This window comes from Lissotriton vulgaris, chromosome 3_1 (genome assembly GCF_964263255.1).
Source record: "Lissotriton vulgaris chromosome 3_1, aLisVul1.2, whole genome shotgun sequence".
In the NCBI taxonomy this organism is placed as follows: domain Eukaryota; kingdom Metazoa; phylum Chordata; class Amphibia; order Caudata; family Salamandridae; genus Lissotriton; species Lissotriton vulgaris.
The window spans coordinates 559,953,718-559,971,187 of NC_141689.1; the positions used below are offsets into that span (position 1 = coordinate 559,953,718).

A 17,470-nucleotide genomic window follows, 5' to 3' on the forward strand; every position below is an offset into this window, starting at 1 on the left:
CCTGGCATGACCACAGCTAGGATTGGGGTAATTTTCGGTGAGCAGAGAAACATTGGTAGAACCCCCCTAAGTAGACACAAATGATGCTAAACGCTATGAGATGTTCCTTTTATCTATTTACTTGCCCTGGTGTAAATCACTAATAATTCACATCTGCATGTTAAAAGCCTACGTCCGGACAGTAGTCCATAGGCTACACATCATGTGCTGTAATTAGGATTTTTGTGTTTAAACGCAATTTTATTTTGTTGTACAGAGAAATAAGATGAGAGCGTCCATCAGTGTTATTAAATCAGCCCCCACTGTTACAGAAAGTGTCCTTCTTAAAAAATAAAAACACAAAATGTGAAAAATTCTGCTTATAAATGGCACACTTTATTACTCCTTCCTCAATGTCTTTGGCATCGTGTGTAGATATGCAAGGAGGCAATAAAATGAGAAAAAAACTAAATTAACAGGTTTCCTTGTTAGAACAAAATATAAAAATAAGATGACATTAATCAATTAATCCTGTAGAGTGGAATATATTCATTAAAAGATACAACAAACACACCACTAAAGGAGGTAAGAGGATGTAGCGTTAAGGCCACAACTGCCAACTGGGGAACCAGGTTCAAGTTAATGAATCTCCCAGTGCCCCAAACAATTATTCTGGCCTTGTGCAATGTTACTAGTGCTCCAAGGCCCTTGGGAGAGTTTGCAATAGATAAAAATGCAAAAGAAATAACTAAATAAAGGTCTATTAAAAATACAATAGATTGTTGTAAACACTCAAACACAGCAAGATAAGAAATGGGAAATACCTTTAGCGGGAAAAAAAAATTCATGGGGAACGGAAGTACTTTTGGTTCATAAACTCCTTGCCATCCATGAATTACACGGAACTGCACGTGATAATTTGTTCGATTCTAACATAAACCCCTCAAGACGATACTTAACGCCTACATTTCCCCATCATGGCTCGCACAAGTAGAAACGCTACTAAAATAGCTGATGCAAAAATCAAGTGGCTGATATAGAGTTTGGCAGGCAGGGGTAAGTCCCACCATACAGTGTCCTCTACCTGCCAAATCACTCACTGAAGGTGGCAAAAAAATCAACACTGTCCACTCTAATTTAAGCGGACAGTTTTATATGTTAACCTTTAACAGCCCATACTCCAATAGGTCGTCGGTGGGAGGTGTCCGCGACAGAGCTAGAATAAGCTCCGTCATTGACATATTTCAGCCCGACTGTAAATCAGGAAGGCAGCCTTCAGTTTGGCTGAGAGGGTACTCCAATGCGACGGAGTAAACTTTCCGCCAAACTCCAAATCAGCCACCAATTCAAGAGATTTTCCAGACAGTACACAATTTTGACTAATTTTATATATAAGTTACATTTCAAACATTAATCTAGAAGAGAGAATGGTCCCCGAGGGATACATTTAAAAGCCTTCCGATTTGACATAGGTTTTTTCTTAGTTTCTACTAAAATGTATTGGCGCAACACCGATTTTGTTTTCATTTAGTGCCTCTTGCCACAGATTTTCTGCTTATTATCATTGTAAAGGTAAGATGCGTTACTGTTAACCTTTGGCATTCAGAATTTCAACACCCGATGGTTGAACACCTGAGTCTGGTGCTGTGATTCAAACTAGTCACCTACAAGTTGCACGTTTTACCACCAATAAATAACGCAGAGCGCTATCTTATCAGACCCATCATGTTACCTTGCATATTACTACTGTCTGTTTGAATGTTACCTACCGCATGTCTGTCTGTGAGCCGTGTCTGTCTGTGAGCCGTATCTGTCTGTAAGGTCACTGATCAACGGGGACCCTACTGTCCGATATACTATTAACTCGTGCCCAGCACACAGTTTCTATGCCGGTGTTCTGTAAATTGTTTCTTTTGGATGCCCTCCGACACAAAAAGAACTTTAGTTAGCCGATACATATGAAGCTATCCATATACGATTAACCTTCAAAAGGTGTAACACCACAGTAGCATGGCTTGATGCACATGCTTTTCATGGCATTTTACTTTTACATACATGGATAGGGTGCTGCGAAGATCAACAGGAAATGGTGTTTCACTTCAGTAGTTACTTCGAAAGATTGTAGTTGAACACATCTTTTCATACTTTGAATTGTGTCAAATACGGATTGTTGTCTGCAGTCTTCAATGGCACAGATGAGCTCAAAACAATGTATTGCAATACAGCCATAAGTGGTTGCCAGTGTCTGCGGTTACTTCAAGCATTCCATTCAGGCCTTTCCTTCAGCCATGAGACCGGCTCTGCAAGTCAATTATTGCTTTAACACTTCCTCCTGCATCCAGACGGCTAATGGCAGTAAATTCACCCAATCTAAGACAGTGTTTCAATGCTCCCTAATGGAAAGTGGCATTTTGGAATCATGCTATGAGTGTTCTGAAATGCCTGTGTTGTGTGGGTCAAGTGAATGCAACGTTTACATTTTTTTTTTAAATCGAAAACTAGAATACCTCTAAAAACAGAGGCCCTTAGGGGACTCATACAAGAACTGCGAGTAAAGCATAATGAATAACTTAACGGGAAGCCATCTGGAGCACTGATGCACTAACAAGCATTGTTTTGTAGTATTAGTGAAATCTGAAAGAATAACAAGCTCATTGAACGACGTCAACTCCACCACCCTCATCGACAACCTTGGACTCAGACAGCTTGTAACAACACCCACCCACGCTGCCGGTCACATGCTAGAACCAATCTTCTCCGCAAGCCCCCAAGTCTCCTTCAACCACACCACCGAACCCCACTGGAGCGACCACCGCTGCGTCCACATCACCTTCAGGAAACCCACCGCACATCGCCGCACCCAACAGATACCCAGTCGCTGCTGGGGAAAAGTAACCAAAGAGCAGCTAGCCACCGCCCTCGCCCAGAACCCACCAGCCGACGCTACCGAACCAGACACCGCCGCCCTCAACCTCCAACAGTGGATCAACCACTGCGCCAACATCCTCGCCTCGCTCAAGACACCCTCCAACAACCACGCCAGCAAGAAAGCCACCTGGTTCACTGAAGACCTCCAAGCGTCCAAGCGTACCTGCCGGAAACTGGAGAAGAACTGGCTCCGCGAACGATCAGCAGACAACTACATGACCCTCAAGAACGCCACCCGCAGACACAATCAACTCATAAGAATCGCCAAGAGGACCGCATTCAAGACCGCCTGGATAACAACACACACAACAGCAAAGAGCTCTTCAGCATAGTGAAGGAACTCTCCGCTCCAGCTCCAACGACATCCCCCCTTCGCAGGACCTGTGCGACTCACTGGCCACCTACTTCCACCGCAAGATCGCAGACATCCACGACAGCTTCAAGGCCGCGACCACCCCGCCAACCATTGAGACCCCCACCCCTACAACCACCGGCCGCCTGATCGCATGGTCCAATATCAACGACGATGAAACCATCAAGACCATGAACTCCGTCCACTCTGGATCCCCGTCTGACCCATGCCCACATCACGTCTTCAACAAAGCCAGCAATCATCGTACCTCATCTCCGGAAAGTCATCGACACCTCCCTCGAGACCGCAACCTTCCCCGAGAGCTGGAAGCACACAGAGATCAGCGCCTTACTCAAGAAACCCAAGGCAGACCCCAAGGACCTCAAGAACTTCCGTCCCATCTCCATGCTCCCGTTCCCGGCAAAGGTCCCCGTGAAAATCGTCAACCAACTGACCCGCTACCTCGAGGACAACAACATCCTGGACCCATCCCAATCAAGCTTCCGCAGCAACCACAGCACCGAAACCGCCCTCATCGCCGCCACAGACGACATCAGGACCCTGCTCGACAACGGGTAAACAGCAGCCCTCATACTCCTGGACCTGTCAGCTGCCTTCGTCACGGTCTGCCACCACACACTACGAACACACCTACACAATGCCGGGATCCAAGAGAATGCCCTGGACTGGACCACATCCTTCCTCTCCGGCAGAACACAGAGTGTTTGCCTCCCCCCCCTTCAGCTCCACCACCACCAAGATCATCTGCGGCATACCCCAGGGCTCTTCCATCAGCCCAACGCTGTTTAACATATACATGCCACCCCTCGCCTCAGTCGCCCATCAGCACGACCTCAACATCATCTCCTACGCCGACGACACCCAGCTGATCATCTGCCTCACCAAAGACCCTCACACCGCCAAAACCAACCTCCATGAAGGAATGAAGGCCGTCGCCAAAGGGATGAGGAACAGCCGATTGAAGCTGAACTTGGACAAGACGGTGGTCCTCATCCTCGGCTCCAACCCCTCAGCATGGGATGACTCCTGGTGGCCGACATCACTGGTAACAGCCCCGACACCCACTGACCACACACACAACCTGGGGTCATCCTTAACTCCACCCTCTCCATGACTAAACAGGTCATCGCTGTATCCTCATCCTGCTTCAACACCCTACGAATTCTCCGCAGATCTTCAAGTGGATCCCCACAGAAACGAGAAGAACAGTAACCCAGGCCCTCGTCTCCAGCAGGCTGGACTACGGAAATGCTCTCTACGCAGGAACATCAAACAAGCTCCTGAGACGGCTGTAACGCATCCAGAATGCCTCGGCACAACTGATCCTCGAAATCCCCTGCCGCAGCCACATCACTCCCCACCTCAGAGAACTACACTGGCTCCTCGTCAACAAGAGCACAACCTTCAAACTCCTCATCCACGCACACAAGGCCCTCCACAATGCCGGCCCAGTGTACCTCAACAAACTACTCAGCTTCTACGCCCCTACCCGCAAGCTCCGTTCCGCCGACCTCGCCCTCAACAGAGTGCTGCGCATCCGAAGAACAACCGCAGGCAGCAGATCCTTCTCCCACCTCGCCACCAAGACCTGGAACCCCCTCCCCACCAACCTAAGGCAGACCCAAGATCGCCTGGCCTTCAGACGTTCTCTCAAAACTTGGCTCTTCGATCAGTAGCAGCACCATCCAAATCCGCCCCTCCACCCCCTCCCCCCCCAGCACCTTGAGACCCTCACGGGTATGTAGCGGACTTAACAAATGTCCTGATTGATTGAAACAAGAGCCCCTCTTTGTCAGCTGGCTAACAATAACCAAGAGGCTGCCTACATACATGACAAGGATAGGACTATGAGCTCTTAAGGTAATTTAGGGTGACCACTTCAGGTCATTAAATACACCGTCTCCAGCCCTGAACCAACCTATCTACAAATCACTGTTTTCAGTTGAGTTAATCGAATGAGTTCAAAGGAAGCAAAAATACTACGATACTCAGATGCATTAGTTTATTACATTAAAGTACAGAGCAGGAAATGGTGTCTATCATTATGTTGAGTGAAGTGGTCAACTTTAGGAAAGTGCAATATTCTTTATTCTGCCTGCACGTAAGACTTCTTTTCTACAACCAATGAGCCCTCTCTTCTCATCTTCCTTTTTAGGTGAAGCCTACAAGACAATACAGCTGTCTGGGTGTAAAAGACATTTGGGAGCTTACCTGAAGACACCCAATGCTTACCACTGGTTGATTTTATTGTAGCTCATTTGTCGGATTCTTCTTTTATTCGTAGCTTTGGATGTCCTTTTCCAAGACCATCTCCGGACCATCTCCAATTTACTTGTATCCTTCCACTGCTCACTCTAAGTGAGCTATTTCTTTTATCTCCAGCACTCCACAAGAGTGCATGTGTATTCAAGCTGTCTCTTTTGTGCACTTCTCTAACCCCCCTATGTGCACCTCTCTCACCTGTGCTTTTCTCTAAACTCCCTCCATGATACGCTCACCCTCCTGCGCTTCACCCCATCAGTTCCACAATGCTCTAACAGTTTCTTCCCCCACACTACATGTTTCTCTCTTGCACGATTGCTTTGCTTAACTCCCCCTATGCCCTCCATGTTAAAAGAGTACGTGGCCGCCAATAAGATCAAATTTTACGGAGTTTTTTTTATCAGAAAGTTTTTAAAATACAATTCCATGAGTGGTCTGCTGATCACAACTGCACCTAAGCATTTTAAAATAGGCCTTGAACGACGTAGTCTCAGAGGCAGGTGTACAATAGCATCATTTGGGTGTGCGCTTTTCATGTTCAAAGCAAAGAAGCAACTTCATTCAAAAGACAAAGCTTTACTTCATCAAAAACTTTCAAACAGAAGCATAGGCCATACAGTTAATTCGCAAAACCTATGTACGGATATGCCTAACAGCATAACATTTATAAAATAAACCTGATTTATTTAAATCCAAACCTGGTTATGGAGTACTATATGAACAATTGTAACTTACCTGTAAACCGTGGTTCTCCAGTATTGGTGTCTTTCATAGATTCACATGCTTGAATATTCCCCGTCGTCGAAGTGGGAGCCCCACGGTATATAAAATAGCAATAAAAACCCATAAATACTCATAAGTACCAAGGTTAGCATTAACACACAGAAATACATTAGAAGGCGCAGGCCCTCAGATTTTCATAGCACAAGAGTGACAAAATAGTATAGGAGGAGGAACGAGCCTCTGAAGGGAGGTGGGTGGGTCGCATGTGAATCTATGAAAGACACCAATGCTGGAGAACCATCATTTACAGGTAAGTAACAGTTGTTCTTCTCCAGTATTGGGGTGTCTTAAATAGATTCACATGCTTGAATAGAGTAGTGAGCAGTAATAGCTGGCCGCAGGACAAAATAGCAGTGCAGTGGCATAGAATGCAATGAAATAACAAAATGCTGCCAGACAGATAATAATAATAATAACAACAACCCATACAGGCAGAGGAAAGGAAAGAGGCTCACCTTATTCAAAAAGATTGCGAAGAACTGCTTGGCCCACTGCTGTATTAGCTTAGATGATCGTCTCTAGACAGTAGTGCTTTGTGAAAGTGTGCCTGCTGGACCACGTAGCTGCTAGACAGATTTAGTGAATCGGCACACCAGCAAACAGGGCAGTAGAGGATGACATCGCCCTGGTGGAATGAGCTCTCACTGTAGATTGAAAAGGCTTGCCGGCGGCCTTCTGATGACAGAATGAGATTGCTGAGGAAATCCAACGTGCAATAGTGGGCTTGGTAACAGAACGCCCTTTGCGCATGCGTCCGTAAGCAACAAACAGTTGATCAGACCTACGAAAAGGCGATGTCCTTTCGATGTAGAATTTAAGGCATCTCAACATCTAATGAATGCAAACGTTGCTCCGCCGGAGATTGGGGATTAGCGAAGAAAGTCTTTAAGAACACTGGTTCATTGAGGTGAAAATCAGTTGGCACCTTAGGCATTAATGCTGGGTTAGTGCGTAGCACAACACAGTTCGATTTGAATTGAAGGAAAGGAGGCTGAATGGTGAAGGCGGGATATCACTCACGCGACGAGAGGAGGTCAGGGTGAGAAGGAGGGCCACCTTCCAGGTCAGAAATTTCAAATAGGCTTTGTGGATGGGCTCAAAAGGCGCCTTCATCTATTGCGCCAAAACAAAGTTGAGACGCCAGGTAGGAGGAGGACACCGAATGGGCGGAAACATCCTGAATAGCCCCTTGAAAAACTGACGAATAACTCTGGAAGAGTAGAGAGAAGAAGACCCAGCCTGCCATAAACAAGATATTGCCGCAAGGAAGACCTTCGAAGTGGAGTGGGAAAGTCCGGATTGAGCACACTGCAGAAAGAACGGCAGAAGCTGAGCAGGAGAAGAGTGCACCGGGTGTATGTTGGCAGATGCACACCAGTGACAGAACCTTTTCCACTTTAACTTGTAAGTCTTTCTTGTGGACGGAGCCCTTGCATTGGCAAGAACGTCTCTACATTCCGGCGAAATGTTCAAATGGGCGAATTCAAGGTGCTCAGGTTCCAGGCTGATAATTTGAGAGAGCAGGGGTCCGGATGCAGATCTGACCCATGTCCATTGTGAGGAGATGCGCCAGAGGGCGAAGGAGGATGGGTATTCACTGTGATAGAAGCAGCAGTTCCGAGAACCACGCTAGTCGAGGCCATCTGGGAGCGATCAGGAGAATGTGGCACGGTTGCCTCCGCATCTTCCACAACACTCGAGGAACCAGCGGGATCGGTAGAAAAGCGTAGGCGAATAGATTGCACCAGTCCATCAAAAGGGCAATTCTGCACGACCCTTGGTGGGGAAGCCAGTTTGCATAAGACGGGCATTTCCGGTTCACAGGGCTCGCAAATAGATCCAGCTTTGGGTGACCCCACAGCCGAAAGATTAAGTCTAAGGTAGGCTGATGCAACTCCCACTCGTGGGTTGAGGATGCGGACCTGCTGAGGGAATCCGCCAGGATGTTGGAGATGCCTGGTAGGTGAACAGCTGTCAGGGTAATTTGGTGACAGAGTGCCCAATCCCAGATGCTCTGTGCCAGCTGAGAGAGGAAAGGCGACTTGGTGCTGCCCAGTCTGTTTAAATAGTGCATACTGGTGGTGTTGTCGGTTTTAATGAGCACTGATTCTCTTTGAAGAAGACAAAAAGACTGGAGCGTGAGTGTGAGGAGGAGCTGGATGTACAGTCAGGAACGCCTACATTGGACACATTGGAACGTTTCCCCCATTACCTTTCCCCGTCTTCCATCATGTTTTTTCAGAGCTGGACCGGGGACCGCTGGCCCTTTAAGGCGTCAGGCTTCCCGGAGGAGTCGTACAGGTCACGTGGGGCGGAGTCCTTCAAATGGGATGCCGCCGAGGGAGGCAGTCGTTCTACAGGACCAACAGACTAAGAACGCCAATAGAGGACGCTTGCTAGAACCTACTCGGTGTTACCGCAGGACAGCGCTGGAAGCCTACACCAGGAAGAAGCGGAAGAGACGCAGGAAGAGAGCCGGAGCGGAGAGAAAGCAGAGCACGGAACAGACGGGCACCCAGACCCTAACTGGAAACGCGTCAACTCGAGCCACGGCTTTGGAGGACGTGGCTCCACAAGTCCGCACTAGAGAGGAGGTTGAACCCCACTACAAGTCCCAGAAGGCTTTGCACCAGAAGAGTGCTGTATCTTGGTGAAACAGACTATCCTTGAAAAGACGTTAAATACGAACTGTTTTCCCTAGAAATCCTTGTTTGTTAAATAAACCCACTGAACCAGATACCATGGACTCCTGGTCTGCTTCTCCACCACCCCACAGTGAGAAAAATGGCCATTAGTTCCAGTCTGTTGATGTGACAGCAACGTTGAGACAGTGTTCACTTGCCCTTTATGGACAGCCCCTGAAGATGTGCACCCCAACCTTCCAGGGAGGCATCCGTGGTAAGGACGAGTTCTGAAGCGTTGGTCAGGAAAAAGTACCAGAAGAGATGTTGGACGGTTGAGCCCACCAGAGGAGGGCGGACCTCATTCGAGCGGTCACCAGGACCAGATCGTTGAAAGAGCTGGTGACCCGACGCCACGGTTTGTCTAGTTCCTCCTGAATAGGACGACTCTTGAGCCTGCAATTTGGGATCAGGGAGATGCAGGAGGACGCTATCCCGAGAAAAGATTTCAATACACGAACTGAAACGGACCCTTTTGAACGGATGAGAACCACTAGGCGTAGAATCTGCAGCCGACGTTCGTGAGACACAATTGCCTTCGCTTGTGAAGTATTCAGAGTGGCGCCTTGAAAGGTCCTGCAGGGAGCTGGATCGACCAGAGACTTCTCGGTGTTGATGGATAGACCCAGGGAGTGGAATAGATTCAGACAGAATCGAGTGTACATGGACGCTCGACGTCGAGACTGACTTATTGAGCTAGTCGTCCAGGTAGGGAAAAATTTCAAACGCAGATATGCCACCACCGGGGCCAGTACTTTCATTAAGACGTGAGGGGCAGAGCGAAGGCCAAACGGCAGAACCTTGAATTGAAAATCTCTGCGCCCTACCCAGAAGCGTAAGCACTTTCGGTGCCTTGGAAGAATCGACACGTGGAAATAAGCGTCCTGGAGATAGATGGAGGTCAGGAAGTCGTCCTTCGAGAGAAGGCGGAGAATTTCCTTGAACGTGAGCATTCGGAAGGATTGGCGTTTCAGGTACCTGTTTAGGGCCTTTAAGTCTAGGATCGGACGCCATTCGCTGGACTTCTTGAAGACCAGGAAAAATCGGGAATAGAATCCCATCCGCTTCTGAGACTTGGGAACTACTTCGATGGCACCTTTCTGAATCATGAGTCGAATTTTTTGAAAGAGCTCCTTGAGGTGAGCTGGACCAGTTGGAGGAGTGTTTGGAGGGAAATCGACAAACTCCAAAGCATGGCCTTTGGACACAATGTCTAGCACTTAACGGTCCGAAGTGATCAACGACCAATTGGAAAAGAAAAGAGATTCGACCTCCAACTTGGAGAGGGGAAGGCAAGTCATTGCTTCTTAGAAGCGGAGCCTCTGTAGGAAGACTTTCCTCTGTAAGACTTGGTAGACTGTTGCCGATAAGATTGTTGTGATTGAGAGGAATATCTTGGACTTCCTTGACTGTAGGAGCGGTACTGATTGGATCCGCCGCGAAAAGAAGAGGAGGTGACGCGTCCGCGCGCACCACGAAAAGGCTGCTTGCAAAACTTCAAAGTGCCTAGGGCCCGAGCCGTCTCAGAGTCCTTTTTGATGGTTTGAAGTGCGTCATCCATATGCCGGCCAAAGAGCGATTAGCCGTCATAGGGCATGTCGAGGATTTTCACCTGAACCTCCTGGCGAAAAGAGGTGGAACGAAGCCAGCCCTGACGACGTAAAACAGCTGCCCCCGCAAGCTGACGAAAACCAGTACACAGAATGTCCACAGAGCAGTCCATAATCTCCGATGGCGCTCTCTCCCCCTCCTGAAGAATCTTGAGAGCCTCCGCTCTAGAAGGCTCAGGAATGAGGTCGATAAAAGAGGTCATACCAGACCACATCTGACAGTCATAACGACCCAGAATGGCCAGAGAATTCGCAGCCCTCACGGTGGTAGAAGCCATAGTGGAAAGTTTTCACCCAATGGCATCAAGACGACTTCCCTCAAAGTCAGGAGGCGCGGTAATAGGAGAAGATGGATTCCTGGAACGGCGCTGTGCAGCCTGGGTGATCACGGAGTCTGGTTTAGGCTGCGCTACAAGGCAAGCTGGAGAACCATGGGATGCCCTGTATTTTTTCTCCAAACGTGGAAGAAGCGCTGGAATAGAATTTGGCGTCTGCATCAGTTTGACACCTTCGTTCCAGATGAAGTCAATTATGGGCACTGCACGGACCTGTTTAGGAGGTTGACTCTTGAAATCATAAAGAAAACAATCTCCATCCTTCAGAACCAAAGGGAATTTAAAGCGTAGCGTCGCTCTTTCCATAAGTTGGTGGAAACCAGCGATATCAACAATAGGGGAATCCCCAGGACCCGAAGGAGGCGGCGACGGTGTCTGGATCTGATAATCGTCCCAATCCACCATGGTCCCATCATCATCATCTACTTCGCCATCTTCCCGATCCGGGCGAACGTCATCATCCTCATCAACAGCTACCTGAATCTGAACAGATGGCGCAGATGGACCCGGCAGTACAGTAGACGAAGGAGCCGCTGTAGTGGCAGGCACCATAGGCTGAGGAGATCCATGGTGAGACGGTGGAAAACGTCTATTATAATCCTTCAACATGTACTGGAGATTAGAAATGAGGGATAGCGGTATTTGTGCTGTGGGAACCTGCGTAGAAGGTTCCTCCTCATGAAAATAATGTTCCTCCTGATCCTCCTCATAGTCCTGACATTTGATGACCAACTCCGAAGGGCTACGAGCTGCCCAAAATCTATCATCTTCCTCCTCATCATAAGCAGAGTCATGCTCCGAACCCGTGGCAAAAAGAGGTGATGAAGGCTGAGAGTGTGGTGGAATCTGAAGCCGATCCAAAGACCCATGGCGACGTTAGAGCAGAGGGTCAACAGCAGAAGTCACGGAGCCGGACATTGAAATTGGCACCAGAGGTGATGATGCGAAGGTAGATGTCGACGACCGTAACTCCGTCGACAGGTCAACCACCGTCGACGACGAGACCACCACCGCGGACGGAGCCATCGCCGACAAAACTGTCGTCAACGAGGCCGTCGTCGACGGAGCACCCGCCGACGAAAACTTTCGCCGACAGGGCCGTCGTCGACGGAGCACCCGCCGACAAAGAGGCTTTTTTCACAGAAGGCGCCGACGAAGATTTGGACGTCGACGAGGAGATTGGAATCGACAAGACTGATTTGAGGCTCACACACACCAACGTAGCCGCAGCCGCCGTTGACGACCTGCTGGCAGAAGTCATCGTCACTGTCGTTGTCAGAGAGCTAGAAACTGCAGATATCGTCGTCAGACAGATCGCCGCGCTCCAGTTGACGATTTCGGGGGCGTAGGCATAGCAGGACGAGGTGGAGACACAGCAGGAGCCTAATGGAGCTGAAGCTTCCTCTTTTTTAAGAATGGAGAGGGTAAGCCCTGCACACTGCTACGCTTGGAAGTGGCTCCAGACAAACCTGACACAAGGCTTTCTGCATCAGAAAGAGGTGAATCCTTATCCTTCAACCTCTGCAATGACAGAAGGAGACTCCCTTCCCTGTCCTTAAAGGTCTTGTTTGAGAAAGTCCTGCAAATTTTACAGTTGCCTACCTCATGTTCTGGATAGAGGCAGTAAATACACTTCTTGTGAGGGTCCTCTGAGAAGAGCCGCAACTTCCCACAAGAAGCACATGGTCGAAAAAGATTTATTACTTGAAGACATTCCAAAAGCTGAAGAAAATCCAAAGGAAGTAGAAAAAACTGAGCATAGCTCAGGGAAACTCCCTTCACACGACATGCGGTAGAAAATCTGAGGGCCTGAGCCTCTGAAGAGAAGGTTCTAGAGGGGTGCTTGCGCCTGATTGGCTGTAGTTTGGACTAGCATAATGACATGGATCTGTTATTCAAGTGCCTTTCTTCTTCTAATGTATTTCTGAGTGTTAATGCTAACCTTGGTACTTATGAGTTTTAGGATGTATGTATTAGGTTTTTATATACATATATGATTGGTTTTTATTACTATTTTATTAACCGTGGGGCTCCCACTTTGACGACGGGGAATATTCAAGCATGTGAATCTATGAAAGACACCCCAATACTGGAGAATCTGAAATAACGATTTTGTTAACATTTATAAGCATATCATGAGGTCAAGTTTCACATTCGTGCCACAAACCTTGTAATGACAACTGCCACAAAATAGAACAGGATTCATTAAAGAACTCAAAGAAATCGGATTTCTTGGGTGCTCTTGGCATTGTATGTGTATCACAAAAACGTAAGAATTCTGCTATAAACATAGTAGTCCAATGGAAGCCAAAGTCCAGCTTCTACCTCTAGAGCTTTCAAAATCAGGTCTTTGCGTCCACAGCTCATGCAGTCAAACGTTTGAGGAAATCTATGGCTGGCTGCAGACCATCAATAAAAATCTACATCACGCTTTTGAAAATAAAAATCTCAACAATGCGCTTGGACACCATGACACAGACATCTTATCCACGGTTGACCCAGGATGAGACCACACAGCCCTCCTAGATGTGAATATAGAAACATCTCAACAGATGGGAGGGAGGACTGCATTCACCCTTCCTGCCAAGAGCCATACACACATGCTACCAATTATACAATGGTACTCAAACAAAGATTATGCTTATTCATTTACAGAAATAAATCTGGAGACCTCAGACAATACGACTGCAAGAAAATAACACATTTGAAGTCTGCCATAAACTTGGGAGTTGGAGGATATTACTCATATGCCAGTAGTAATAAGATATAATAGAAGAGGACAAAAGCCACCTCAGGCGGAGAAAGAAAATGTAAAAATACTAATTATTACTGGGAAGCATTAACTCACATAATCGTGGAAAGCTTTAGCTTCACTCGAGTGTTCACAGGTTTCTCTTCTTTCAGGAGCAGCACAGTAAAGATCCCAAAATACACTGCAAATACAATAATACAGATTGGTTGGCACTGGATCTAAATCACGGACACAGTTTTAAAAGCAGATACATTTATTATTTTGTTCTTCATCCTTCTAGATACATGTCCATATTGACGCACATAGCAAGCATCATGAATAGCACGGACACTTTTGTGCATGCAGCCATTCAAGTAAGTGAACCTAAAAGATTCAAGTCCCATGGGAACTTTGCTTAGTTTTGCAAAAACTGCGAAGCAGAATTACACCCAGCTGGGAAGAAAAGCCAATTTTACTCCGGAACAGGAACTTTTTGTGGTTGGTAATAAATCTGTTCAAAAGTTAGCGACATTTTAATTTAATTGTCCAAGAGGCTACCGCACTACCAGCCAACACGAACACTGCACTGTTCGAAGGCTTTACTGACAGTAGTGCCCAAGACAAAGAAGAAAGATGAGGTGAATCTCCATTTTCTGCTGTGGCTACCAGAGACTGGAATTCTTTGCTCTGGACTCTCAGAGCCATTAAAGACCCAGAGTCTTATAGACGTCAGTTGAAGACTTGGATGTTTAATAAAGTGTTCAGCCTACCCCCTGTAGATCCTTTTATCTCACTGATCTGTTAGCGCGGGGACACTATCGAGTAGCTGTGCACTCTAGGAATGTTTTTTGACTGATTGATAGCTATCCATAGATGATAAAGAGATATGGGGATTTAAGTTACTGGTTAGCATGTCATGATAAAGAACACTTAGTTGTAGTCTTAATTACGCGAAGTGATGAAGGGTCCATTAACGTTTCTAGATCCAGCATTGTGAAACAACCAGGTAGGAAGGGAGTCGCAGAGAGAGGTTATGCCCTAAAACATATAAAAGTTATTTTTCAGCAAGACATTTGCAGAGTCGAGCAGGAAGCCGTAGTTCTATGGAAGCCAGAAACGATACCCGTCACTATTTTGAATATAAATAACTGAACTGAGATATGCAGGCTTAAAAATACAAACAAAATAGAGGAATATGCCTCTTTTTCCGCTTTCCCTCACCTTGCATGTTGTTACAACACGGTTGTTACTACGACCGCGTTGTAACAACGCTGCCATTACCCCGCAGGTCATAACAACGACTTGTGGAGGGGGACGCTGGATGTTGTAATAGTATAATTTACTATTCCAACTCCAGTCTGTATGGACAGAAGGGAAGATGTTGGATTTTTAATTCAACACCTTCTCCATCCTTCGCAAGTCGTTGTTATGACTCGCAGGGTAATTGTATGTGTTACAATGCGGTTGTTTTAACAACCGAATAGTAACAACATGTGGGGTGACGGATGCATAGTAAGGGGTGTTTACCAAATAGAGAGCCATCATGTCCAGTGGGTAATGAGACGAGGGCAGGTAGACACGGTGCACATGCCCTTCAGCAAGACCAAGCTTGAGCAGGTGTGTTCCAGGACTGCAGATAGTGGGGGTACATCATTTGAACCATTCAACCTCTGTTTCACATTTTTATTACACATGGAAACAGGCTCTAATGAGAGACTGGCTGAGTGCAAAGCCATGGCAGAAGGAGCCACGCTGTACCCAGAGGCATATGCGTGGGACCAAAGACCAGTTACTACAGGTCCCTTGTTTTTGACACAGGTTAATATAGATCATGAAAACATTTATTTAAACAAGCATTGGCAAAGCCAACAGGACTCGCCTACAAGAGCTTTTTGGCTTTGCCATTAATTGATAAATATACTGTACAACAGAGCTGCTGCAATGCAGGAGATTACAAAACATTTCTTTTTAAAAGATTTCTATGAAGCACCATTACTAATCTGCGTTTTCCAATAATAAATGGGGAAGTGGTCTGGGTAACAGGGGGCTCTATGCCCCGTTGTAACCCAGACCACTTCCTTGTTGAAAAGGCACATTAGCCCTAGCTGCTTCATAGAACTCTAACAAAAGGAGGGCCGGAGAGAAAATTGGGCGGTGCAGAGAACACTTGAAAGAGAAACGCATATACAATACAACAGAGGGTGGGTGGCAGGGCCTGGGGCAGCAAGCTAACAATGGAAGGTGGGCAGGGTGGGAAGCAAACTGACAAGTGGGTGGTGGGGTAGCAAGAATGGAAGGGAAGGTGGGCGGATGGAAACAAGAACAGCATCCGAGAGAGGGTGAGTGAGGAACACAACAGAGGGAGAAGTTCATGAGCGTGACAGCTGAAAACACTTTTGTAGAGCACGTAACCAAGAAGAAAAAAAGTAGGGCCTGTAAAGGAAACAGTGGAAGGACACAAAAATTAGGTGCATGCTGCAAGGAAGGGACAAGCACAAGAAGAGGGAAAAAAACTAAGTAAGGTGACAAATAGGAAGCAAGTGAGAGTAGCAAGGAAGACATTTAATGATAAGCGGTTCACTGCCAACATAGACGTAAAAAATATCGACGTCATAAATATCGACTCCCTATACTTAAACAGGTAAGCACAAAAATATTGACAACAAATATAGAGGTAAAAAAATATAGTTGTGCAAAATATCAATTTTTATATATAAAAAAAATAAATATCAAATATATTAAATAAAATTATTTTTAACAAAATAAATTAAACTTAATATACATTAACAAAATATAACAATCTGAATTTAAAAAGGTAAACAAAAATATATATATTTACTTTAAAACAAACTTAATTTGAATGTATTTTATAATTTTATAAAAATGTACAAATATATATATCTCAAGAACAAAATATAATTAGTAAATATTTAATTATAAATTAAAACATGAAACTATTTAAAAATATTTCAACTTAAATTTCCCAATACAGTCAGTGCAACAGTAGGGAATGTGTTGGATAGCGAAAGGATAAGAGTTACTATTCCAACTTGAGTCAGTGCAACAGTAGGGAAAGTGTTCGTTAGCGGAGGGGTAAAAATTACTATTCCTACTCTACTGAGTGCAACAGTAGAGAAAGTGTTGGATAGCGGAGGAGTAAAAATTACAATTCCCCACTCTACTGAGTGCAACAATTAGAAAAGTGTTGGATAGCAAAGGGGTTTAAATTACTACTCCTGGCAGTGCAACAGTAGGGAAAATGTTGTATAGCTGGGGGATAAAATGGACTATTCACAGTCCAGTCAGTTCAAAATTAAAATAAAAAATATATTTTTGAAAAAAATCAAAAAATATTACAAAAACAAAATAAATAAATATGTAAATGTTAAAAATTAAAACACAAATATATGTAATATTAAAAATGAAAAACAAAACGTGTTCATTACATATAACAAATACCTACGAATATTATATGAACTACAATAAAAAAACTTTAAACAAATATTTTTAACTAGAATACAAAAAAAACATACATTTATTTATTTTATTTCCTACCCTATAACACCACACAAATCACAACTCATCTAAATTAAAAAAAATGTACTTCCATAATTAACATAATTACCGTTTAAGAAAAATGAATACAAAAATACAATATAAATTAATTTACTTTCCACACTTTAACCCTATAATCCCCACAACACAGCTAAAATTAAACTGTAAAAAAATTTGTTACACAATTAAAACTTATTTTAAAAAACTTTTACTATCAAACAGCTAATTATAAA

The 17,470-nt window shown here is 45.4% G+C and overlaps 1 protein-coding gene across 7 annotated transcripts in view; it reads right to left on the minus strand.

Annotated features, from left to right (window-relative positions):
• The window catches only part of SSBP2 (single stranded DNA binding protein 2), an 836,850-nt gene that overhangs the window by 453,595 nt on the left and 365,785 nt on the right, over window positions 1-17,470 (minus strand). For all 7 annotated transcript variants that reach the window (XM_086960847.1, XM_086960848.1, XM_086960845.1 and 4 more), the window contains exon 4: window positions 13,800-13,884. In XM_086960847.1, coding sequence (XP_086816973.1) covers window positions 13,800-13,884 — 85 coding nt within the window. The remainder of the gene's footprint in view (window positions 1-13,799; window positions 13,885-17,470) is intronic.